A 26,476-nucleotide genomic window follows, 5' to 3' on the forward strand; every position below is an offset into this window, starting at 1 on the left:
TATTGTGATACAAGTGAGTTCTCAGGAGAGCTGATGGTTTTATAAGTGTTTGGCAAGTTCCTCCTTTGCTCACTCTTCTTTCTCCTGCCACTTTGTGAAGAAGGTGCCTGCTTCCCCTTCTGCCATAATTGTGTTTCCTGAGGCCTCCATGGCCATGTGGAAATGTGAGTCAATTAAACCTGTTTCCTTTATAAATTACCATCTCAAGGAAATTCTTTATAGCAATGTGAGAAGGGACTAATACAGAAGGGGTCCAGTTTCAGTTTTCTGCATATGGCTAGCCAGTTCTACCATCACCACTTATTAAATAATCTATTCCCTATTGCAAGTTTTTGTCAGGTTTGTCAAAGATCAGATGGTTGTAGGTGTGCGGTCTTATTTCTGAGTTCTCTCTTCTGTTCCATTGTTCTGTGTGTCTGTTTTTGTATCAGTACCATGCTGTTTTGGTTACTGTAGCCTAGTAGTATTGTTTGAAGCTAGGTAGTGTGATGCCTCCACCTTTGTTCTTTTGGCTTGGGATTGTCTTGGCTATTTGGGCTATTTTCTAGTTCCATATGAATTTTAAAGTAGTGGGGTTTCTTTCTTTCTTTCTTTGTTTTTGAGATGGAGTCTTGCTCTGTCGCCCAGGCTGGAGTGCAGTGGCATGATCTCAGCTCACTGAAACACAGGTTCAAGCAATTTTCCTGCCTCAGCTTCCTAAGTAGCTGGGTCTGCAGGTGTGTGCCACCATGCCTGGCTAATTTTTGTATTTTTTAGTAGAGACAGGATTTTACCATGTTGGCCAGGCTGGTCTTGAACTCCTGACCTCACAATCTGCCCAGCTCAGCCTCCCAAAGTGCTGGGATTATAGGTGTGAGCCACCATGCCCAGCTAGTAGTGTTTTCTAATTCTGTGAAGAATGTAAATGATATTTTGATGGGAATAGCAGCAAGTCTATAAATTACTTTGGGCAGTATGGCCATTTTCACAATATTGATTCTTCCTATCCATGAGGATGGAATGTTTTTCTATTTGTTTGTGTCCTCTCTTATTTCCTTGAGCAGTGGTTTGTAGTTCTCCTTGAAGAGGTCCTTTACGTCCCTTGTTAGCTGTATTCCTAGGTAGTTCATTCTCTTTGTAGCAATTGTGAATGGGAGTTCGCTCATGATTTCATTCTTTGCTTGGTTGTTGGTGTATAGTAATGCTAGCAATTTTTGCACACTGATTTTATATCCTGAGACTTTGCTGAAGTTGCTTATCAGCTTAAGAAGCTTTTGAGCTGCGATGATGGGGTTTTCTAGATATAGGATCATGTCATCTACTAACAAAGATAATTTGACTTATTCTCATCCTATTTGAATACGCTTTCTTTCTTTCTCTTGCCTGATTGCCCTGACCAGAACTTTCAATACTGTGTTTAATAGGAGTGGTGAGAGAGAGCATCCTTGTCTTGTGCCAGTTTTCAAGCAGAATGCTTCCAGCTTTTGCCCATTCAGTATGATAATTGGCTATGGGTTTGTCATTTATGGTTATTATTATTTTGAGGTATATTTGTTAAATACCTAGTTTATTGAGTCTTCAACATGCAGTGGTGTTAAATTTTATTGAAGGCCTGTTCTGCATCTACTGAGATAATCATGTGCTTTTTGTCTTAGTTCTGTTTATGAATTATATTTATTGATTTGCATCTGTTGAATCAAGCTTGCATTCTCACCGATTAGGCCAAAATGATCGTGGTGGGTAAGCTTTTTGATGTGCTACTGGATTTGGTTTGCCAGTATTTTATTGAGGGTTTTTGCATCAATGTTCATCAGGAATATTGGCCTGAAGTTTTCTCTTTTTGCTGTGTCTCTCCTGGGTTTTGATATCAGGATGGTGCTAGCCTCCTAAAAATGAGTTAGGGAGGAGTCCCTCCTTTTCATTTCTTTGGAACAGTTTCAGTTGTACCTCTGGTAGAATTCAGCTGAAAATCTATCTGTTCCTGGGCTTCTTTGGGTTGGTAGGCTATTTATTACTGCCTTAATTTCAGAACTTGTTACTATTCTTCAATTCACTTTCTTCCTGGTTCAGTCTTGGGAGGGCATATGTGCCTAGGAATTTATTTATTCCAGTTTTTTTTTTTTTTTTTAGTATATGTACATAGAAGTGCTTATAATACTCTCTGGTGATTGTATTTCTGTATTGTATTTCTGTGAGGTCAGTGGTGGTATACCCCTTTTCATTTCTGATTGTATCTATTTGATTCTTTTTTCTTCTTTATTAGTCTAGCTAGCAGTCTATTTTATTTTTTCAAATTACCAACCTGGATTTATTTATTTTTTTAAGAGTTTTTTGTGTCTCTGTCTCCTTCAGTTCTGCTCTGATTTTGCTTATTTCTTTTCTTCTGCTAGCTTTGGGGTTTGTTTGCCCTTGGTTCTCTAGTTCTTTTAGTTGTGATATTAGCTTGTTAACTTGAGATATTTCTAGCTTTTTGATGTGGGCATTTAGTGCTATAAATGTCCCTCTTAACACTACTTTAGCTGCATCCCAGAGATTCTGGTACGTTCTCTCTTTGTTCTCATTAGTTTCAAAGAACTTCTTGATTTCTGTGTTAATTTCATTATTTACCCAGGAGTCATTCAGGAGCACATTGTTCAGTTTTCATGTAGTTGTGTGGTTTTCAGTGAATTTCTTTTTTTTTTTTTTTTTTTTTGAGACAGAGTCTCGCTCTGTCGCCCAGGCTGGAGTGCAGTGGTGGGATCTCAGCTCACTGCAAGCTCCACCTCCCAGGTTTACACCATTCTCCTGCCTCAGCCTCCCAAGTAGCTGGGACTACAGGGGCCTGCCACCTCGCCCGGCTAGTTTTTTTTGTATTTTTTAGTAGAGACGGGGTTTCACTGGGTTAGCCAGGATGGTCTCGATCTCCTGACCTCGTGATCCGCCCATCTCGGCCTCCCAAAGTGCTGGGATTACAGGCTTGAGCCACTGCGCCTGGCCTTCAGTGAATTTCTTAGTTTTGAGTTCTAATTTGATTGCGCTGTGGTCTGAGAGACTGTTATGATTTCAGTTCTTTTGCATTTGCTAAGGAGTATTTTCCTTCCGATTGTGATCAATTTTAGAGTAAGTGCCATGTGGCGATGAAAAGAATGTAAATCTTGTTGTTTTTGGGTGGAAAATTCTGTATATATCTATCAGGTCCTCTTGACCCAGAGCTGAGTGCGGGTCCTGAATATCTTTGTTAATTTTCTGTCTTGATGATCTGTCTAATATTGTCAGTAAAATGTTAAAGTCTCCCAGTATTATTTTGTGGGAGTCTGAGTCTCTTTGTGGGTCTCTTAAGAACTTGCTGTATGAATCCGGGTGCTCCTGTGTTGGGTGCAGATGTATTTAGGATAGTTAGCCATTCTTGTTGAATTGAACTTGTTACCATTATGTAAGGCCCTTTTTTGATCTCTGTTGGTTTAAAGTCTGTCTTGTCAGAAACTAGTATTGCAACCCCTGCTTTTTTCTGTTTTTCATTTGCTTGATAAATTTTCCTCCATCCTTTTATTTTGAGCCTATGTGTGTCTTTGCACATGAGATGCGTCTCTCAAAGACAGCATAACGATGGATCTTAACTCTTTATCCAGCTTGCCATTCTGTGTCTTAATTGGGGCATTTACTCCATTTATATTTAAGGTTAATATTGTTAATATGTGAATTTGATCCTGTCGTCATGATGTTAGCTGGTTAATTTGCAGGCTTGTTTATATGGTTGCTTCATAGTGTCATTGGTCATGTACCTCAGTGTTTTTGTACTGGCTGGTAACAGTTTTTCCTTTCCATATTTAGTGCTTCCTTCAAGAGCTCTTGCAAGGCACCACCACCCAGTGGTGACGAATTCCCTCAGCATTTGCTTATCTGAAAACGATCTTATTCCTCCTTTGCTTAAAAGCTTAGTTTGGTTGGATATGAAATTCTTGGTTGGGAATTTTTTCTTTAAGAATGTTGAACATTGGCCCCCAATCCCTTGTGGCTTGTAGGGTTTCTGCTGAGAGGTCTACTGTTTGTCTGACTGGTTTCCCTTTGTAGGTGACCTGGCCTTTCGCTCTGGTGGCCCATAACATTTTTTTTTTTTCATTTTGACCTCGGAGAATCTGATGATTATGTGTCTTGGTGTTGATCTCTTGTGCAGTATTTTACGGGGGTTCTCTGGATTTCCTGACTTTGAATGTTGGCCTATCTTGCTAGGTTGAGGATGTTCTCCTGGATGATATCCAGAAGTATGTTTTCCAACTTGGTTCCATTCTCCCCATCTTTTTCAGGGACACCAATGAGTTGTACATTTATTCTCTACATAATTCCATATTCCTTGGAGGTTTAGTTCATTCCTTTTTCTCTATTCTTGTCTGCCTCTCTTATTTCAGAGTGATTATCTTTGAGCTCTGAGATTCTTTCCTTCACTTGGTCTATTCTGCTGTTGATACTTGTGATTGCATCATGAGGTTGTCATGTTGTGTTTTTCAGCTCCATCAGATCAGTTATATTCCTCTTTAAACTGGCTATTCTGGTTATCAGCACCTGTATTGTTTTATCATGATTCTTACCTTCTTTGCATTGGGTTACAGCATGCTTCTTTAGCTCAGTGAAATTCATTATTACTGACCTTCTGGCATCTACTTCTGTCAATTCAGCCAATCTCAGCCTCAGCCCAGTTCTTTTTTTTTTTTTTTTTTTTTTTTTTGACAGAGTCTCGCTCTGTCGCCCAGACTGGAGTGCAGTGGCGCAATCTCAGCTCACTGCAAGCTCCACCTCCTGGGTTCACGCCATTCTCCCACCTCAGCCTCCCGAGTAACAGGGACTACAGGTGCCTGCCACCACCCCCAGATAATTTTTTTTGTATTTTTAGTAGAGACGGGGTTTCACTGTGTCAGCCAGGATGGACTCGATCTCCTGACCTCGTAATGTGCCCACCTTGGCCTCCCAAAGTGCTGGGATTACAGGCTTGAGCCACCACACCCGGCTGCCTCAGCCCACACCCGGTGCCCTTGCTGGAGAAGTGTTGTGATCATTAGGAGGAGAAGAGGCAGTTTTTTTGAGTTTTCAGCATTTTTGTGTTGATTCTTTTTCATCTTTTTGGGCTTATCTACCTTTGATCTTTGAGATTGCTGACCTTGAATGGGATTTTTGTGGCGTCTTTTTGTTGATATTGTTGTTGTCATTGCTTCTGTTTGTTTGTTTTTCTTTTAACATTCAGGCCCCTCTTCTGTAGGACTGCTGCAGTTTGCTGGGGGTCTGCTCCTGACCCTAGTTGCCTCAATTTTTCCTGTACCTGGAGATATTACCAGTGAAGGCTGTGTAACAGCAAAGGTGGCAGCCTGCTCCTTCCTCTAGCATCTCCATCTCAGGGCAGTCCTGACCTGTTGCTGGCTTGAGTGCTCCTGTAGGAGGTGTCTGGAGACTCCTGTTCAGAGGTTTCACCACTGTCTAGGGGCTGGGCACGGTAGCTCACACCTGTAATCCCAGTACTTTGGGAGGCCGAGGTGGGTGGATCACTTGAGGTCAGGAGTTTGAGACCAGCCTGGCCAACATGGCAAAGCCCCATCTGTACTAGAAAAAACAAAACAAAATTAGTGGTGGTGGCAAGTGGTGGTGGCAAGTGGTGGTGGTGGCAAGTGCCTGTAATTCCAGCCAATCAGGAGGCTCAGGGGGGAGGATTGCTTGATCCCAGGAGGCAGAGATTGCAGTGAGCCAAGGCCACGCCACTGCACTCCAGCCTGGGCAATGGAATAAGACTCCTTCTCAGAAAAAAAAAAAAAAAAAAAAAAGAAAAAGAAAAAGAAAAGAAGCAGTCTGGCTGCTTTTTGATAGAGCAGGTATGCTGCACTGGGGGAATCCTTCTTTGTCCAGAATGCCTAGACTCTTCAGAGCCAGCAGGTAGGAAACACTGAGTTGACTGAACTGCAGAGATAGCGGCTGCCCCTTTCCCCATAGGCTCCATCCTGGGGAGAGATCAGAGTTCTGCCTGTATAACCCTGCCTGGAAATTCTCACAGGGAGGCCCTGCTCTGTGAGAAGGGATGGATCAGGGTCCCACTTAAGGAAGTAGTCTGGCCATGATCTGGCACAGCAGCTGTGCTGCATTGCAGAGGACTCCCCTTTGTCCAGACTGCCTGGACTCCCCAGAGCCAGCAGGCTAGAACAGCTGAGTCAACTGAACTGCAGAGATGGCGGCCACCCCTTCCCCAGGAACTTGTTCTGTCTCAGCCAGTCTCCAGTCTGTTGCTGCTGGCTGGCTGGAATTCCAAGTCAATGGATCTTAACTTGGGAGTGCCATGGAAGTGCGGTCTGCAGAACAATGCTGCTTGGCTCCCTGGATTCAGCCCCCTTCCTAGGCAATGTATGGGTGGATCTCCTGCCTTGCAGGATTCTTTTTCATCTTTGCAAGGATTTCTGGGGCTGGAGTATGTAAAACTCCTGGGTCTGTGTGTGTGTGCCTGAGTGGCTGCTCTCCTGAGACTCTGCATGCACAGCTCTGTTTATTGGACCCAAGGCCCTGGTGGCATGGGCTCACAAGGGGATCTCCTGATCCATGAGTTGCAAAGATCCGTGGGAGAAGCATTGTTTCCTGGATGGGGTCACACACTCACTGCTTCCCTTGACTGGAGGTGGGGCGTTTTTTCTTTGGCTCTGTGCCGCTCCTGGGTGGGCAGTTGCCCTACTGCATTTTTCTTCATTCTCTGTGGGTCAAGTTATTCATTTGGTCAGTCCTAGTGTGAGAACCTGGATATTTCAGTTGAAGGTGCTTTATTCACTCACCATTTTCATTCTTCTCCCTGAGAGCCATGGACCACGTTTTTTTTTTTTTTTTTTTTTTTTAAGACAGAGTCTTGCTCTGTTGCCCAGGCTGGAGTGCAGTGGCGCGATCTCAGCCTACTGGAACCTCTGCGTTCCAGATTCAGGCAATTCTCCCCGCTTTAGCCTCCCAAGTAGCTGGGATTATAGGTGCCTGCCATTACAGCTGGCTAATTTTTGTATTTTTAGTGGAGACGGGGTTTTGCCGTGTTTGCCAGGCTGGTCTCGAACTCCTGACCTCAAGTGATCTGCCCGCCTCGGCCACCCAAAGTGTTGGGATTACCAGCATGATGAGCCACTGTGCCTGGCCTGCAGCTGCCTCTAATCAGCCGTGTTGGCCCCTTCTCAGTATTAGACTTTTGTCAAATGCTTTTCTGCATCTGTTGAAATGATCATGTGTATTTCTTTTCATTCTATTAATATGGCATATTAAATTGATTTAATATGCTAAATCAACCTTCCATTTCTGGGAAAAATCTCACTTTGTCGTGATGTATTATCCTTTGAATATTCTGCTGCATTTGTTTTGCTAGTATTTTGTTGAGAATTTTTGCATCTGTGTTCTTTTAGATGGGGTCTTGCTTTGTTGCCCAGGCTGGAGTGCACTGGCATGTTCACAGCTCACTGCAGCCTCCAACTCCTGAGCTCAAGAGATCCTCCCACCTCAGCCTCCTTAGTAGCTGGGACCACAGGCATGTGCCACCATACCTGGCTAATTTTTTTTTTAATTTTAATTTTAATGTAGAGATGGAATCTCACTGTGTTTTCCAGGCTGGTCTCAAACTCTTGGGCTCAAGCAATCCCCCGCCTCAGCCTCTTAAAGTGTTGGGATTATAGGCATGAGCCACCACACTCGGCCACATCTGTATTCTTAAGAGATGTCGGTTTGTAGTTTTTTTGGGTTTTTTTCCCTTGTGATGTTTTTGGCTTTGGTATCAAAGTAATATTGGCCCAATAGAATGAGTTAGGAAGTGTTCCCTCTGCTTCTGTTTAAGTGGACATTGTTTTAAGTGGCCAACCAAGTATGTGGTAATTTGTTATACAACATAAGAAAATTAATACAACTGCTAAAGAAAATCAACTAGAAATGAGGTGCCTTCTAATGGAAGAACAGACCATCACCTATGGAGCAGCCTTGCAAAAAATAGAAATCTGAATCTGATCAAGTCTAGACCAGGGATCCCCAACCCCTGGGCCATGGACTGGTGCTAGTCCATGCCCTGTTAGGAGCCAGGCCACACAGCAAGAGGTGAGTGACTGGTGAGCGAGCATTACTGCCTGAGCTCCGCCTCCTGACAGATCAGCAGCAGCATTAGATTCTCATAGGAGGGTGAACCCTATTGTGAACTGTGCATGCGAGGGATCGAGATTGTGCGTTCCTTATGGGAATCTAATGCCTGATGATCTGAGGTGGAACAGTTTCATTCCACAACCATCCGCGCCTCCCATCCCCAACCACTGGTCCCTGGTGTCAAAAAGGTTGGGGATCACTGGTCTAGACCCAATATCAATTTTTAGGAAATAAGGAACATGTTAAACTATGTCAGTCAGCAAATATAATCAGCAAAATCCAGATATATCAAACATTCCAGGCTAGAAAACATAAATCACACCTGCAGTTGAATGTAATATAGTTTGTAATATAATTTTATATAAGGAATTAAACAGGTGTTGAAAAACCAAAAAAGCAAAAAGTGAGGTAGCATGGACAGTAACTGCAGGAAGCAACTTCCACATCTGGGACTTAGTGAACAAAGAAAAGAAGTTGGGGTTATGAGAACCTAGAGGATTGGAAGAGAAACCCCTTAGAGCTTGGACTCAGACTTGGAGATTGAGGTGCTGCCCAGCTGGTATTAATACCTCTGAGAGAACATGTTGAAGCTGGTTTGGGGAGTGGGATGAACTACCAGTGCCAGAGAGAAAGCCTGTTGGGATGATAGAGATAAGAAGACTAAGCAGACACGAGGAGCAGCAATTCCGTATCACCTCCCCTGGCCTTCAAGTATCCCTCTAGAGCTCCCGTTGGAAGACCCTAGCAAAAGAAAAATGTAGTTTGCAAAGTCCCAGTCCCAGTGTCACTAAGAGGGGTTGGAGCTAAAAGACAATAGCTTAATAATTGGAACAATAATCAATCTGGTTCTTTCACTTAATACATTGCAAGGAAAAAACAGTGATGGAAGGAAGTATATCAATTAAAAGACATGTCAAACCAGTTGTAATCTATTGACCATATTTGGATCCCAATCTAAACAAACCATATAGATATTATGAGATATTTGGATTGGGTATGAGATAATATGAAGGATTATTGTTAATTTCTATAGTGGCTAGAATGGCATTGTACTTTTTTTCAGTTCCTAGTTTTTAGACATACTTTCTGAAATATTTACCGATAAAATGATGTCTGAAATTTTTTTCAAAGTAGTACTGGATGGAGCGAGGTGAAGGTGGTGTTGAAAACACAAGATTGAACATGAATTGATGGTTATTAGGGCTGGCTGATAGGCATATGGGGGTTAATTTTATTCTTCTCTGTATGTTGTATATGTTCAGAATTCTCCATAATAAAATGTTTCTTAAAGCTGAAAAAATTCCTTTCATAAACTTTCTTTAACCTCTTAAATTGATAGTCAAGCTTTTGCTTTCCTTGATCATATACTGTTGAGAAAGCAATATTTGGAAACATTGTTGCATTTTTAACAATATCTTTAAGAATTAAAAGGCACTGCCGGGCGCGGTGGCTCATGCCTGTAATCCCAGCACTTTGGGAGGCCGAGGCGGGCGGATCACAAGGTCAGGAGATCGAGACCACGGTGAAACCCCGTCTCTACTAAAAAATACAAAAAATTAGCCGGGCGCGGTTGTGGGCGCCTGTAGTCCCAGCTACTTGGGAGGCTGAGGCAGGAGAATGGCGTAAACCCGGGAGGCGGAGCTTGCAGTGAGCCGAGATCGCGCCACTGCACTCCAGCCTGGGCGACAGAGCGAGACTCCGTCTCAAAAAAAAAAAAAAAAAAAAAAAAAAAAGAATTAAAAGGCACATACCTTTGATGCCATAATTCTGGTTCTAGGAACTACTTGTAAATCTCTCTGAAGGCATTTATACATGGATTTTTGTTGGAAACAACTTAAACTCTCATCATTATGGGGGGGACTAGTTTAATGAATCATAGTGTAGTCACGCTGTAGAATACTACTCAGTTATTAGAGAATAAAGAAGTTCTAAATAGAGTGATATGGAATGATCTGCAAGTAAGAAAGCATTTGTGTTCTTTCTGCCAAAAAAGAATATTGTACTTGAATATATCTAGATTATCTTTGGAAAGGTAGACCAGAAACTAATAATAGTGGTGGCCTCTGAGACAGGGAACCAGATTACTAAAGGTTTTAGAGTGAGAGAGAGACTTTGCTTTTTCACTGAAAGAATGATAAATATGGGAGCAGGGATGAATGGCTATATCTGGCTGAAACTATGGGAAAGACTTTTTATGAAAAATAAAGATAATGAAAGCTTAGTATTTCTCTTGTCTAACAAAAATAGAAAACATTAACAGGTAAATATAATAGATATTACTGTGAGATATAAAATAACTTTACTTACAAGTGGGAAATATTATCTGAATTTTTTTTTTAGGTGGTGATAGTGGACTGGATGGGTTAGGAGGACCAGGTGTACAACTAGGAAGCCCAGATAAGAAAAAACGCAAGGCAAATACACAGGTAAACTGATATTTTCTTTAATAACAGTTTTTCTTTCTAGTATGATCAGGCTGATGAGGTAAATTTAAACTTGGTCATAAGTTTTGTTTTCTATTCAAGTGATTGTACTTTCAGTCATTCATTGTACTTTCAATCAATCATTCAAGTGATGGTACTTTCTTTTTTTTGAGGTAGATTCTTGCTCTGTTGCCAGGCTGGAGTGTAGTGGGGTGATCTCGGCTCACTGCAACCTCCGCCTCCCAGGTTGAAGCAATTCTCCTGACTCAGCCTCCCAAGTAGCTGGGATTACTAAAGGCAAGCGCCACCATGCCCAGCTAATTTTTGTATTTTTGGTAGAGACAGAGTCTCAGCATGTTGGTCAGGATGGTCTCAATCTCTTCACCTTGTGATCCACCCGCCTCGGCCTCCCAAAGTGCTAGGATTACAAGCATAATTACAACTGTGCCCGGCTGTACTTTTTGTTTGTTTGTTTAAGTCTGTAACTAGTGGCTATTGTCGGACTATCGGCATAGAGTAGATATTGCACAAAGGAAGTGTGGGCAAATTAAAATGCTTGTTCTTAAAGAGGCTGGGCGTGGTGGCTCATGCCTATAATCCCAGCACTTTGGGAGGCCAAGGTGGGTGAATTACTTGAGGCCAGGAATTTGAGACCAGACTGGCAAACATGGGGAAAGCCCCTCTCTACTAAAAATATAAAATTAGCCAGGTGTGGTGGCACACTTCTGTAATCCCAGCTATTCGCGAGGCTGAGGCATGAGAATTGCTTGAACCTGGAAGGTAGAGGTTGCCATGAGCTGAGATCGCACCACTGCCCTCCAGCCTTGGTGACAGCGTGAGACTCTGTCTCAAAAAAAATTAAAATTAAAATGCTTGTTCTTAAATCTAATGTAAAAGTTTTTCAAGGGCATGAATGCCTGTAGTTCTATTAAAAGATTTAAAAATATATAGTAACAATTTTAACCTGAAGTAATTGTTCAACTATAATAGTAATTTAGTATTATGTGCATATCACGAAGCAATCATGATGGAGGCCTTTGTTATAATTTTCGATTATAACAAGCAATTATACATACAGGCTCTCATGGTTTTATTCTTTATAAATTTGAATGATAAAGGCTACTAGTAAGTTTGTGTGTACAGATTACTGATCTTTTGATCATTTTGACCACCATCTGTTAAACTTGCCGTGTGACTAAAACTGGCAGTTTATTTTTTCAGTTTGAGGCCCAGAGCTTAATGTTTTGGGAATACTTTAATTGTATCTCCCTGAAGTTAAGTTAGGGGAAAAACTTAGATTCTGATTGTTGTTATTTAATTTTGTGACTATTTGGTGTATGAAAGGTGTTTTAGGTTAGACTGCTTTAGTATTTAAGTGAAAGATTCCAGAGTTATAGGTAAGCATATTAAATGAAAATTAGGATAATGAAGCTTCTTTTGAAAGTTAAATACTTTTGGGGTTTGAAGTTACAATGGATTTGAGCTCAGAAAATCATACTTTATTTTCTTTCGTAAATGAAATAAACCTAAAATTTTTATCAGCAAGTATAATTAAATGTAAACATTAGTCATAACTGAAAGGTCAAGTGAAGATAATAAATGTTTATAACAACACTGCAAGAGAAATATGACTAATACTGGGTTCACAGGTATTAAGGTAACAGGAAAATTTTAATAACATATTTGATCAAAAACATGTATTTTACTTTACATTTTCATTTCAGGGACCTTCTTTTCCTCCATTGTCTGAGTATGCTCCACCACCGAATCCAAACTCTGACCATCTAGTGGCTGCTAATCCATTTGATGACAACTATAATACTATTTCCTATAAACCACTACCTTCGTCAAATCCATATCTTGGCCCTGGTTATCCTGGCTTTGGAGGCTATAGTACATTCAGAATGCCACCTCACGTTCCCCCAAGAATGTCTTCCCCATACTGTGGTCCTTACTCACTCAGGAACCAGCCACACCCATTTCCTCAGAATCCTCTGGGCATGGGTTTTAATCGACCTCATGCTTTTACATTTGGGCCACATGATAATTCAAGTTTCGGTAACCCATCTTATAATAATGCACTAAGTCAGAATGTCAACATGCCTAATCAACATTTTAGACAAAGTCCTGCTGAAAATTTCAGTCAGATTCCTCCACAGAACGCTAGCCAAGTTTCTAACCCTGATTTGGCATCCAATTTTGTTCCTGGAAATAATTCAAATTTTACATCTCCATTAGAATCTAATCATTCTTTTATTCCTCCCCCAAACACTTTTGGTCAAGCAAAAGCACCTCCCCCAAAACAAGACTTTCCTCAAGGAGCAACCAAAAACACTAATCAAAATTCCTCTGCTCATCCACCTCACTTGAATATGGATGACACAGTGAATCAGAGTAATATTGAATTAAAAAATGTTAATCGAAGCAATGCAGTAAATCAAGAGAACAGCCGTTCAAGTAGCACTGAAGCCACAAACAATAACCATGCAAATGGGACGCAGAATAAGCCACGACAACCAAGAGGTGCAGCAGATGCCTGCACCACTGAAAAAAGCAATAAATCTTCTCTTCACCCAAACCGTCATGGCCATTCATCTTCTGACCCAGTGTATCCTTGTGGAATTTGTACAAACGAGGTGAATGATGATCAGGATGCCATCTTATGTGAGGCCTCTTGTCAGAAATGGTTTCATCGGATCTGTACTGGAATGACTGAAACAGCTTATGGCCTCTTAACTGCAGAAGCATCTGCAGTATGGGGCTGTGATACCTGTATGGCTGACAAAGATGTCCAGTTAATGCGTACTAGAGAAACTTTCGGTCCATCTGCAGTGGGCAGTGATGCTTAATCACAGGCATTAACTAAAGTGGGTTTATTTTCCTGTGTATTGCGAAAGTTCATTGACACAGGATTTTAATGTTTTACATTATTTTTTTAAATGCATACACAAAAACATTATTTACTTAGTTTTTATTAATAATTCACTCATACTAGAGCAAATTTTTTATTGTCTTTGCTTGCTGTCTTAAATGAGAATAATGTATATGGGGGTGCTTTAGAAGCATTTATAAATAAATGTTAGTTGTTGTTATTTATCACAAACATAAAAGCCTCTTGAAACTTCAAAATAATATATAATAAATGTAGGCAAGTTTTAACTTTTAAAAGTTAGAATCATTGAAATACGTGTATTTCATTGCTGAACTTTGGTTGTACCATATTAAAGATTTAGTTCAAAAAGTTTATCAAGGATCCACTTAACACGTCTTCACAACATAATACATGTAACTGTAACATGGGGGAAAGCATACATTTTTATGGATTAAAAAAATAATAGTATGACACCAGATTCCTCCTCCACTAGGGTCTTTGGAATTAATTAGTTTCATATTTTCGAGTGAGTTTTCAGGATATCTGTTTGTACAGATACAAGACAGATCTTAGCATATAGTAAATTCTCAGTAAGTATTGTTGATTAACTTGTGGATGGTACCACATGAAATTGCTAATATTAGATCAGTTGAAAATTGACTGCAATTAGTAAAGTTGGCGTAATGTATGTCCCAGTTGTGCTATTTAGAATTATGATAGTATTATGCTCCTACTTTTCTTTGATATTGAGTTGTTTTGTTATTGTTTATTGTTTTCCAGAGGAATACTATAGTATCCACAGAAGAATTGTGAATACTTTTTGTATAATTTTGAACTGGGACATATTGCAAATGAGGAAGGTAGAAACATCCATTTGGCCTTAGAGGGCTCTGCTAGTAAAAGAACTACTCAGTGGTGGTTTGAAAAATCTTGTTCTAGGGATCTGGATATCAAAAATGAACCTTAGGGGAGATCAAAATTCATTTTAAACAAAGATCAATTAAGAGCCAAAGTGAAATCTAACTCGCAAACAACAATTTGAAGCCTTGCAGAAGACTTAAGGAGCTCCCACTGTGACTGGGGGAAAGTATAAAAATGGACCTGAGAGTACCCTCTTGAGGGATGATCAAGAATGGAGACAGTTGGAGGTGTGCTCATTAAGATTCAAAACAGCAGAAATCCATTTTTGGAGCAGTTTCTAACCTGTGCCCAAAAAAAAAAAAAAAAGTATACTGTTTGACAGCTAATGACAATTTATACAATCGTTGGAGGCTGGTAAATCTCCCTAATATGTTGCCACCATTATCATTGCAACCAAAAAAAATTCTGAAGATTGGTGATCTACGAAGGAGATAAATAATTACTATTATTTAAACCCAAGTGAAACAATGATGGCAGCAGCATATTGTCAAGAAATTTAAATTATGCATGAAAAATGTGATTTAAAAACAATGTCCTTTGGGTAACACACAAGAACCTACACTTTTAAGACAAGGACTCGACCTCACATGTCAGAAGCTACTAAAGCAAAAGTTAAGTGACTTGGGCTATGAAATTTTGTCATGTCCATTTTAGTCACTGGACCTTTATTCCATGGACTACTGTCTTTACCATTTGGAGCTTTTTCTAAGAAACAGTGCATTCCCCAATTGAGATGAAGTAACTGGAAGATGTGAACAATTTATACAGCCTAACAAATGATGAATTTTATAAAAGTTAAACCTTTAATATTCTGTTGGAAGAAAACTATTCATGCTCCTGATGCATATTTTGATTGAATAAAACTTATTTTTTTAAATACAGTGTTTTAATTTTGACCTACAAAAACAGCAATTTCATATGGTACAAGGTAATATAAGGTTTTCTCCATTTACCCTTGACTAGTTAGAGATGAGTACAAAATATTTTCAGTAGTTGTAAAATATTTATCTTTACAATTTTGGGAAACAAAATGATACAAACTATACTTCTAGGTACTCCTTTGTGTGAAAACTTTACCAGTTGAAGCAGGTTAAAATGCAGTATTTTGGGCTGACAGACATTTGATGGTGTTCACTAGCATACTTGAAGATCTCATCTTACTTGGAATTTTTGTTATACATACTTCTCTAAATGTTTAAGAACCTGGTTGCTCCTGAAAGTTTAATGAGTGCTGATTTTTAATAAATGATGCACTGCATGCTATATGCCTAGTTGTAGCATCAGATCATGATTTGTTATTACCCTGAATAGAGCTAGATATTTTGAGTAGAACTTTCCAGTGTTCTCAGGAGTTAACACTTTACATGGTAGTACTTGAGTTGTGATCATTACTAAAATCGATTATGCAGTTTCTTAAACTCTTTATTTCTTTAAGTTTCAGTAGTTAACTGTTTTTGTGAAAATGAAATAACCTCTCCAAGCTAGTCTAACAGTATTTGTTATGCAATATAATTCATTTTCTATTTCCACATAGTTGTTTTTAAAAACCTACAAACAGGTGAATTTTTATTCAGGTGTTTAGGTCTTCAAAGCACCTTACTTAAATAAGAATCTGTAAATATTCAGAAGAAAAACTCATGGTTCATTCTGACAGTGAATCATAGCCAAGCTGTAATCATGCTGATGAATAGTGTTCATGTGTTTGAAATAATTTTCTTCCTAGTTCTACATTTGTCTCTAAGTAATGCTAAGTCAAAAGTTATATAGATGCTTTTGGATGGAAAAAGTGATGAAATATAAGAATAGCCAGATGATAGTTTGTCTGAAGAAGGCTATTATACAAACTGAAATGGCTTCTTAGGACAAATGATAAGCTGCCTTCAACTTAAAAAATATGCAGTGATGGAAAAAAACACAAGTGGAATTGTACCTTTTTTATTTCTTTCCTTCACTGAAAGTCCTCATCTTACACACACACACACACACACACACACACACACACACACACACACACACACCGTCTCTTCTCTCTCACACTCACACACTCTCTTTCTCTGACATCCTTGAGTTTTGCTGAAGTTCAACCTGGCTAACTATGAGCATCTAGGTTTACTCACCAAAGCCAGGTTATTGACAGAAAGGTGGTTTTTTGGTTTTGTTTTGTTTTGTTTTGTTTTTGAGCCATCTTGCTCTGTTGCGCAGGCTGGAGTGCAGTGATGAGATGTCAGCTCACTGCAACATCTGCCTCCCTGGTTCAAGCTATTCTCCTGCCTCAGCCTCCTGAGTAGCTAGGATTACAGTTGCTCACCATCACACCCGGCTAATTTTTATATTTTTAGTAGAGACGGGGTTTACTATGTTGACCAGGCTGGTCTCAAACTCCTGACCTCAAGTGATCTGTCCTCCTCAGCCTCCCAAAGTGCTAGGATTACAGGCGTGAGCCACCACGTCCGGCCAGACAGAAATATTTTTAAAGCATCAGTTCCTTTCTCAGAACTTGATTTGCTCATGCACTCGAGAATTTCTGGTCCACATGCTTCTAGGTGTTACTCGATTCACTAATACTGAAACAGCTTAGCTTGTGAAGGATAAATTGTTCTTCAGATAGAGTGCTTAGAATTAGATTTGTGATCAGTGTTTTCCTTTTGTGTGAAATACTTTAGAGTACTGCTATTATGATTCTTGTTATTCAAATTAGAAGGTTATATACATAAAACTGAAGATTTTCTAGTACTAGTACTTATTCTTCATAAACACAGTGTGCAGAAATCTAGTTTTTTGGTGGTTTGTTTTAGATTCCAAACTCTGCCTAGTGGCAGAAAAACCTCTTAATAGTATGGGTCATCATGAAATCTGCCAACTTTAATCCAAATAAGTATCAAGAGTCTTCATTCAATATTCTTTCAAACTTGTTTGTCTTGAACAAATTAGAGTTTTAGCACTTATTGTTCAATGTACTATAGTAATTGTATTTAATAGTAAGAAAATATATAAGCAATGATTTTTTAAAAGGGAATTCTCAAGAGTTTTGGATTTCTTTCTGTAGTGCATAGAGGTTTCATATGCATGAACATTCGTGCTGTTTTATATTTTTTTCAATTAAAAAAAATTTAAAAGCATCCAGGCTCCCAAAGTTCATTTGTAAATAGTGGCTTGGAACTCTGCGCAATAGGGAAGCTCCTAAAGGCTCATTTAGACCATAATCTAGTTAATAGTATCATGCTGAGCTCTCAGTTTTCTTTAGAAAACCAATCGATCAATGTAGGAGGGAGAAAGAAGCAGAGGTCTTGTCTTTTTCCTGATGTGATTAGGAGGTTAAGTTCTTTGGTGTGGGTTTCTTTGTATTTGCCCCCTTACCATGCTGAACTCTGGTGAAATGTACAAGCAGGCTTGGCTTTTCCTTTCCTGGATGCTCTGTGCTTCAACATTTTATATCTTTCCTCCCGTCAGAAATCCTGTGTCTTTGTGTGACAGTAGTTGGCTAGACTTTAAGAGAAAAGCATTTTCTACTAAGGTATGAACGAAGATAGTGGGAAAAGTGTCATTAAATTTCTTTCTTAAAAAAGGATGTTTATTAAGAATGAATCTTTACTATCTAACATTTCAGACAATATGACCACATTTCAGATACCATGGAAGCAGTACGTTTAGTGAATTAGCTGGTACTGTCTGAAGGTACATCCAATTTCCTTTAGGTTGTTGTGACTTTGCACAGCTTCCTCTCCTCTAATTCTGAATTTAGAGATTTTCTTCTCATTTCTAATTTTTAGTAGCTTATTGTTCTATCCAGTAGAGCATTATAAAAGTCAAATTTGCATCTTCCAACTTGTGGTACAGTGATGGGAATTTGGAAGCACCCCTGGAGCAAAGAGGCTAGGGATAGCATTAGCATCTCCCAAGACAAGTGGTGTAGGGGAAATGAAGGAAAGACCGTGGCCATATATACGCCAGGCGTTAATATATCAGAGGCTGCCTGTATTTAATTTAAAACTTTTGATGAAACTCAATGGATAAGCATCTTTGTCTTATTTGTCAATAATACATTACTTGCAATTATATTAAAACTTACTCTAAATACCTGTACCTTTCTTGTTCTGTAGATGTGTAGATGATGTTGCTTGTTTGTCAAAATATTATCTTTTATAAAAGAAAGTCCTGCTTCTTATCATGATGTATGTGACTTAAATGATTGTTTCATATTAAAACTATTTCTTCCTTATGTACTGTTTACATATACCTCTTTTTGGGATATTAGTTCAGTACTTTTATACAAATCTGAGTGTGTTCCACATTGGTGACATGTATTTTTGCAGTAACTTTTTGTTTTGTTCTTAGAGCATGTCTAAAGTAACACATGCACTAGTGCTGTGGTCTGTGGCAAAATTACTGTAATTCAAATTGGAAAAAAAAATGTTTCCAGACTTTGTCCAACATTTATTCCTATGGCAAAGGAAATTACTATGTAATACTAATTATTTCTTATGCTGGTATGTTTTAAGCTACTCTATGAAGTATGTGAAACATCAATATTTACGGATTAATAGATGGCCTGATGTCTTTCAAATGGGAGAGCAGTAAATTTTAGTGTTACCAACTCATGACACTTGTAATACAATAACTCTTAAAATTTGTATTTTCCACTTACAGGTATAATTTACTAAGTAATTACCTTAAATGGTAGTGCATGTTAGGATTTTTTAGCCCATACTACTAAAATTATATAGTCACTTTGAAATTATGCTGATATTTCCCAGCCAAAAAAGACATCATTCACTCCCTCATAACCAAAATAAGTAGCACTGTAATGTTTATCTTCATTTATTAAGACATGATGAAGATACCATAAGACTCCTCTAATTTACCTGGAATTTTTAACCATTGATTCAAGGACTTGAGTGCTGTTTACTTTGTACTACCTGATGAAAGGATTTGGTAATAAAGGTTATAATCAAGATTTTAAAGAAAAAGGTTCAATCTTGAAGGCAAAGTTTGAAGCTTTTTATTTTAGAGGTGTTTACTTAAGAATAGTAGTTTAAAAGCATTCTTGTTTTGTCATTAAGACAAGTACCCAAAAGAATTGTAATAAGTAATACTTGGCCAATGCAAATTTGTATATTTGAAATTATACACTTGAAAGAAAAAAATGAATGCTTGTGAGTGCTTAAACTGGGTATCTTTTTAAAAATTCAAATTCTAGACATATCAGTTTAAATTATCCTGAATAAGGTTTTACTATATCAGTGATGTATATTACAAAATGTCTACCTGTGTTATGTTAATGATACCTCTATGCTGCGTCATATTTGGCATGGTTATGGTATATTTTGTACTTTTGATTGTCGACTATTGATAGGATTGATATAGCAATAAATCTGATTCAGTCCTAATATTTTTTAAAATGCTAGGTACCATACTGTATCATAATCCTATTACATTTGACTTGAATGCCCCAAATTTTCATAGTTCTATATTTTATGTTAAAAATTTAGTATTACATGTTAGGGATTTATTTTTGTCTGCTATTTTCACATACATTCTTTTAGAACTGGATCTGTTTCTATTTAGATCATAGAAGTCTAAAGAAGTATTATTAATTCACGAACTGCTTTGTGGAAACATTTAAATATAAAAGTATGAAATGACTAGATTACCCCAAATTGTTTATTTTTTTATGTGGTTAATGACCAGGTTACAGTTTTCAGACAAATAAAATTGGCTTGATAACTGATGGAATATAGTAGATAATGGAAAGTTTGACTCTGTAAGGGCCTCCAAGTGTTAAACAAATACATTCTCAGTTCTGAATTACTTCATAGGAACTACTTAAATAACGGTAAGCCAGACTCCTTTTTCTTTTTGAGATACTTAACACAATTTGCCTCTTCTGATCCCAATCCCTTCTTCCCCCAAAACTATGCTAGAATTTAAAATTGGAGGAGTTTAATTTGTCATCTACATTTTAGTTTTTTTATTCTATAGATAAGTAATAAGACAAGTAGATGTTCTGCTGTCAAGACAGTCCATGTTATTGTTGGCCATTCTTTTCAGGGATAATGCTTCATGTCATTTGTGCATTGTATAAAGAATGTTGTTTATCAGTATATAGACCTACTATTAGTAGAAATGATGTATGGCAGGCTTTCTTGAATAATATGTATTGTAAGTTTGTTTCCTATAGTGTTATTATGCTTCCGATTCTTTTAAATAAAGCTAGTTTTTAAAGAGAAAAAGAACTTTTTTAAGCGTTTGACTTTCATCAGGACAAGTAGGTGTAAGAATCTTGGCTTTGGGTGGGAGATGTCCAATATCACATCAAGGAGGGAATAGCCTACAATTTATCAGTGTGATTTTATACTGAAGAGAGAACCAGTATTTTTAATCATATATATTTTTATTTTTGCTGTATATATATATTGCTGTATATATATTTTTTTCTGTGAAGTCTATTCAGAAAACGGAGTCCTGGATTTCCTTCAGAAATTATGAGCATGACATATCTACTTTGATTTTAACAATTTGGGACTTCAGTTCTGTTAGTAAAAATTATCTGGAGAAGAGTTTTACAACTTCAGCAGCTTAATGATCCCTGGGGCAGAGACATCATTGTAGCAAATATTAAGAACAGACTTGCAGCCAGGCGCAGTGGCTCATGCCTGTAATCCCAGCACTTTGGAAGGCCAAAGTGGGTATATCATCTGAGGTCAGGAGTTAGAGACCAGCCTGGCCAAGATGGTGAAACTCTGTCTCTACTAAAAATACAAAAATCAGCCAACCGTGGTGGTACACGCCTGTAATTCCAGCTACTCGGGAGGCTGAGGCACGAGAATCGCTTGAGTCCAGGAGGCAGAGGTTGCAGTGACAGTGAGCTGAGTTTGTGCCACGGCACTCCAGCCTGGGCAACAGAGCGAGACTCGTGAGACTCTGTCTCAAAAAAAAAAAAAAAGCAACTTTCTTGAATGATAAGACCTCTAAAGTTTGCTTGAAACAATCATCAGTTGCCTTGAGTCTGTTACACAAAAAGAGGCTGAACAAAATAATGTGTCAACTGATGAAAGCTCGGCATTATAGGTAAGAAGTGATGAGATGAAATTATCTCAAGATAAAATTTAAATGCATGACATTTCAAATTTAATAGGAAAAAATATGTGTATCTTGCTGAAGGAGAGAGAAGAAATATATAGAGAGAATTCTTATCAAATAACATTAATTGATGCTCTAAGTTACTCCCTCTATTTTAAACATATAGCAGTGATAAATATGAAAAGATAAAATTGAACTCAAAACCACGCTAAATCCAAGGACAGGTAATATTGTACAGAAAGAAAGTATGAGCCATGGTGAAGCAGCAGCCTGCCTGACTCTGAGTTCACAAGCAGAAACTTGCAGTCAGAAATTCTAATCTGACAAGGTAATGAGGTCTAAACATTTTAAAACATGAGATGCAATAACAGTGCTGAAAGGGAAATATATAGCTTTAGATTATTTTTAAGCTCAAAGTATAATGAGCTAAGTATTGATCTCAAGAGAATACGAAAACAACAACAAAAAACTTGAAAGTAGAAGGAAGGAAATAATAGGAAATGAAATAGGAAAACACTAGAAGGAATAATAAGACCATAAATAGGTTATTTAAAAAATAAAGAGGCCCGGAGCGGTGGCTGACACCTGTAATTCCACGCTTTGAGAGGCCGAGGTGGGAGGATCACTTGAGCCCAGGAGTTCAAGATCAACCTGGGCAACCTAGGGAGACTCTGTCTATACAAAAAAAAAATTTTTAATTAGCTAAGTGTGATAGTGCACACCTGTGGTCTCAGCTACTCAGGAGGCTGAGGTGGGAGTATTGCTTGAGCCCAGGAGTTGAGGCTGCAGTGGGCCTTGATCATGCCGCTGCACTTCAGTCTGGGCAACAGAACAAGACCTTGTCAAAAAAAAAAAAAAAAAATTTGAGCCTCTGACGAGACTGATTTTTTTGAAATGGAATCTTGCTCTGTCACCCAGGCGGGAGTGCAGTGGCACAATCTCGGCTCTCTACAACCTCCATCTCCCAGGGTCAAGCAATTCTCATGCCTCAACCTCCTGAGTAACTGGGATTACAGGCGCATGCCACCATACCTGGCTAATTTTTGTATTTTTAGTAAAGACGGGGTTTCACCATGTTGGCTAGGCTGGTCTCAAATTCCTGACCTCAAGTGATCTGCCCGCCTCAGCCTCCCAAAGTGCTGGCATTACAGGCATGAGCCACCGTGCCTGGCCAAAACTGATTTTTTTTTTTTTTTTTTTTTTTAATGGTAGGCAGAAATATCAGGAATGAAAGTGGAGGCAAGCATAACACCGTTTGAAGCCAGGGGCTGATTTCTCTCCACTGCTGTACCACTTGTGAAAGGAAGCTAAAAACCGAAACCTACCTTCAACTGATACCCGGGGCTCTAATTTATAGGAAGATGCCGGGCTAAGTGGGTAGAAATACGCAGTTTTAAAACTTTACAGAGTTGGTAACTGGGTTACAATATGAAGAAAGAACTGAAGCAGTGAATTAGCATATAACACCTCGCTGAATTGGGGTCCCTAAGACACAAATTGAAGGCAACCCAAAATTGCTAGAAAGAAAAGGATGAACCCAGAGGAAAGAAAGATAAGAGAAGGGAACAAAAAAGACACTGCAAATCAAAATTTCTGAACACATGAGATCTGAAGACAGGAAAACCAGCTAATCAATACCTTTTGAAATTTCAGTCCACTCAAGATGAAAATAATGGAATAAACCGAAACTTTAAATAAGTTTGCATAGGATTCGGAAAGGTAAGCTAAACAATAAGATAGAAATGATGAAACCCAAATAAGTTGACATTAATCCATTCAATATTTACTGTCTTCTATGTTCAGGCACTCTTCTAGATGCTAGAACTATAGCAGTAGATCAAACAGCCAAAAATCACTATTCATGAGGTTTTTATTCTAATGATACAGAGAGTAAAAGGGTAAGTGCGATTAAGAAATGAAAGGGCTGGGTGCAGTGGCTCACACCTGTAATAGGAAAAAAAAGTACTAATCAAAGAAATATAGCAGGCTGGGTGCAGTGACTCACGCCTGTAATCCCAGCACTTTGGGAGGTCAATGTGGACGGATCACCTGAGGTCAAGAGTTGAAGACCAGCCTGACCAACATGATGAAACCCCTTCTCTACTAAAAATACAAAAATTAGCTGGGCGTGGTGGCAGGCGCCTGTAATCCCAGCTACTTGGGAGGCTAAGGCAGGAGAATCGCTTGAACCCCGGATGCCAAGTTTGCAGTGAGCCAAGATCTCACCACTGCACTCCAGCCTGGGCAACAGAGCAAGACTCTGTCTCAAAAAAAAAAAATAAGAGTTACGAAAAACTATACCAGAACAATACTAATCAAAGAAATATAGCAGGCCGGGCACCTTGTACACATGTGCCAGCAGCAGCAGCAGTAGTGGCATAGTGGCAGCATGGTGGGGACACACCCGTTGGCTGCAGCAGAGTGTAGAAGGTGCTGGGGTGCCTGCCTTTGTGCAGATATTCACCACAGTGGCGGAGGCAGTACAGCTTCCAGGGGCCCCTGCTGGTGACTGTGTGTGTGGTTGGCTGGTGGTAGTGTTAGAATGGGGTGCGGGCAGGCGTAGTCTGTATGTGTTTTCTGCGCACCACAGGCAGGGGTGATCACTCAAGTCGGGGGAGGTTCTGCTGTTCTCTGTGCCTAGTTTCATTCCCATGGCAGTGTTGGTGCGAGGGCATGCCAGCAAAGCAATGTGGGGGGTTGCTGTGGGCCAGGCAAAGCAGCAGTGTGGGGAGGGAGTGGGTGGCTTGGTGTGTGGCTGTAGGGGCTGTCCTGCCGTAGTTCTCTGATGGTCAGGCATGGTCCACCAGCACAGGAACTATGATGTGGGCCCCCAGGACACCCAAGGCTGTCTGGCAAGCAGGCTCAATCAGGCCTGGGCCCCAGGAGGGGCCAGCAGACCAAGGGATGCTTATATCAGACCTGCGTGTCTGATGGGCAAGACCACCTAGCAGAGTTCAGGTCCAAAAGTTCCTCTAGGGCTAAAGTCTCTTATGGGAGCAAGTTGAGCCTAGAGAGATGGGCTCTCCTGGCCATGCTTCACTATAGATGCTCCCGCACCAAACCTTCTGGGCTCCTCTTCAGCAGATGTGCTGCCCCTACCACTTCTCTGAGCAGCTATCCCTGCCAACTCAAGGGTCCTTGGTGGTCAGGGGGTCTCCTGCCAAGATTCCAGAGGCACACAGCAAGAGTGGGTTGCTCCTTACCAGTTCAACTTACCTGTTCCCTCAGAGTCTCTGAGGGCCAGGAATGAGTCCTGGTGCACAGTAGCCCCATGCAGGGCTCCCAGCTTCCTCCCCCTTCAGCCTAGCTTCTGTGTCTTCCTTTTGTTCATTCTGGTGCCTTCCCTCTGAAGATCTCTTAGGGGTATAACAGTCATCTCAGTCCCTCCGTGGCAGCTGTTCTATCTGGTTGCATCTAGTTAGCCATCTTGCCCCCATTTACACCCAACAGAACATTTTATAAACATTTTTAAAACCCCACCAAAATGATAAAATAATCGTGGACATGTATGATTGCAACAGAGCCTCAACATATATAAAGCGGGAGATACAATCACAGAGAATTATGGGGAGAAATAAGCAGCAACTGCTTAAGATTTTCAAACAAATTTATTTCAGAAAATGATAGTCCAAGCATCAAATTTTAAACAAATGATTTTTAACATATATTTTTGTCCACTTCGGCTGCTATAACAATACTATTGACTGGGTGGTATGCAGACTGTGTTGTCTGGCCAAAAGATAATGACAAAAAAACCATGTATGTTTAGAAAATGAAAGTAAACTCTTGACCTCGTGTTCCACCCACCTCGGATCAAGACCATCCTGGCAAATGTGGTGAAACCCCGTCTCTACTAAAAATACAAAAGTTAGCTGGGCGTGGTGGCGGGCGCCTGTAGTCCCAGCTACTCAGGAGGCTGAGCTAGGAGAATCACTTGAACCTGGGAGGCAGAGGTTGCAGTGAGCTGAGATCATGCCACTGCACTCCAGCCTGGTGTCAGAATGAGACTCCATCAAAAAAAAAAAAAAAGTAAACTCTTTGGTAATTAATTCATCAGAAGGAAAGTTATGTAACATTTATACCTTGAAGACTAAAGGGGTAGGTTTAGGATATAGAAAACTGCAAAGAACCTCATTTCCACTCTAACCATGAGAAAAAGCTGGATAATCTGCAAAACCATAACTTTTTCTAAAACCATCATAGAGCTAATTTCAAAGGCAATCAAGTAATCTGAATAGCAAAGAGAAACAAGATTCTCCAAGGAGAGAAAGCACATTAACTATTCCACATTTAGCAAAGTGGAAGAGAAAGGTGGCCATCATATCAATGGGAAAGAAGAAATCAACTAAATTTTTTTAAAGGCCATACATGGGTTAGTGTGTCAGCTTGTCATAGGTGGGGGCCTCAGACACAAAGTGAATTTGCACTCACTTGTAGGCCTTCACTGGATGCTCAAGAAAATGATTGGGGGGAGGAGAGAAGACTGAAGAAATACCCCTCACCCACCACCCACAGCAGTGGTTCAAGTGTTCATGTGATTAGTAGATTCTTGGGGACAGGCATAAAGTGCAATTGTCTAACCACTTCTCTCCTACAAATCAAAAGCCTTAAAACATTGGGAAGGATCATCAAACTCTTTTGTCCCTGGACACAGGCAAAGAATTATTGTTTTTAGGGGAGGGCCAGAAGAAAAACTTGTTTGCTTCTTGGTAGCAGATAGGATACTATCCCAATACCAGAACAAAGGCAAAGATCCCTTAATGCTGGAGGAAGGGTAAAAGAAAAACTCTCTGCCACTGTAGGAAGAACAGGGAATTTCTTGGGCAAAGGATGCTTCATTGATGTCAAGCAGATCATGAGAGGAAGTCCTGGAAAGAAGTAGGAAACTGTGTCCCAAGACCAATCACAAAGATAAAGCAGAGTTTAGTGGCCATGAGGGGAAGGGAAAGAATAATGAGGAAGTCCCATTACCGAGACACAGGTCCTGTGCCTCTCCCCTAAGCACAAAACTTTAGTAGCACATCCGTAAAGGAATTTGAAGTTTGTGTTCCACTAAAGACAGCTCTACCAACAACAAAACCCAAACCCAGCTCAGCCA

At 39.7% G+C, this 26,476-nt stretch overlaps 1 protein-coding gene across 2 annotated transcripts in view; it reads left to right on the forward strand.

Moving 5' to 3' along the window:
• The window catches only part of LOC105489891 (pygopus family PHD finger 1), a 50,216-nt gene extending 28,293 nt beyond the window's left edge, over positions 1 to 21,923 (forward strand). For both annotated transcript variants that reach the window (XM_011755087.3, XM_011755086.3), the window contains exons 2-3: positions 10,423 to 10,508; positions 12,230 to 21,923. In XM_011755087.3, coding sequence (XP_011753389.1) covers positions 10,423 to 10,508; positions 12,230 to 13,354 — 1,211 coding nt within the window. In that variant the 3' untranslated portion in view covers positions 13,355 to 21,923. The remainder of the gene's footprint in view (positions 1 to 10,422; positions 10,509 to 12,229) is intronic.
• Positions 21,924 to 26,476: the final 4,553 nt, after the last annotated feature.

This window comes from Macaca nemestrina, chromosome 7 (assembly GCF_043159975.1).
Source record: "Macaca nemestrina isolate mMacNem1 chromosome 7, mMacNem.hap1, whole genome shotgun sequence".
Classification (NCBI taxonomy): Eukaryota; Metazoa; Chordata; class Mammalia; order Primates; family Cercopithecidae; genus Macaca; species Macaca nemestrina.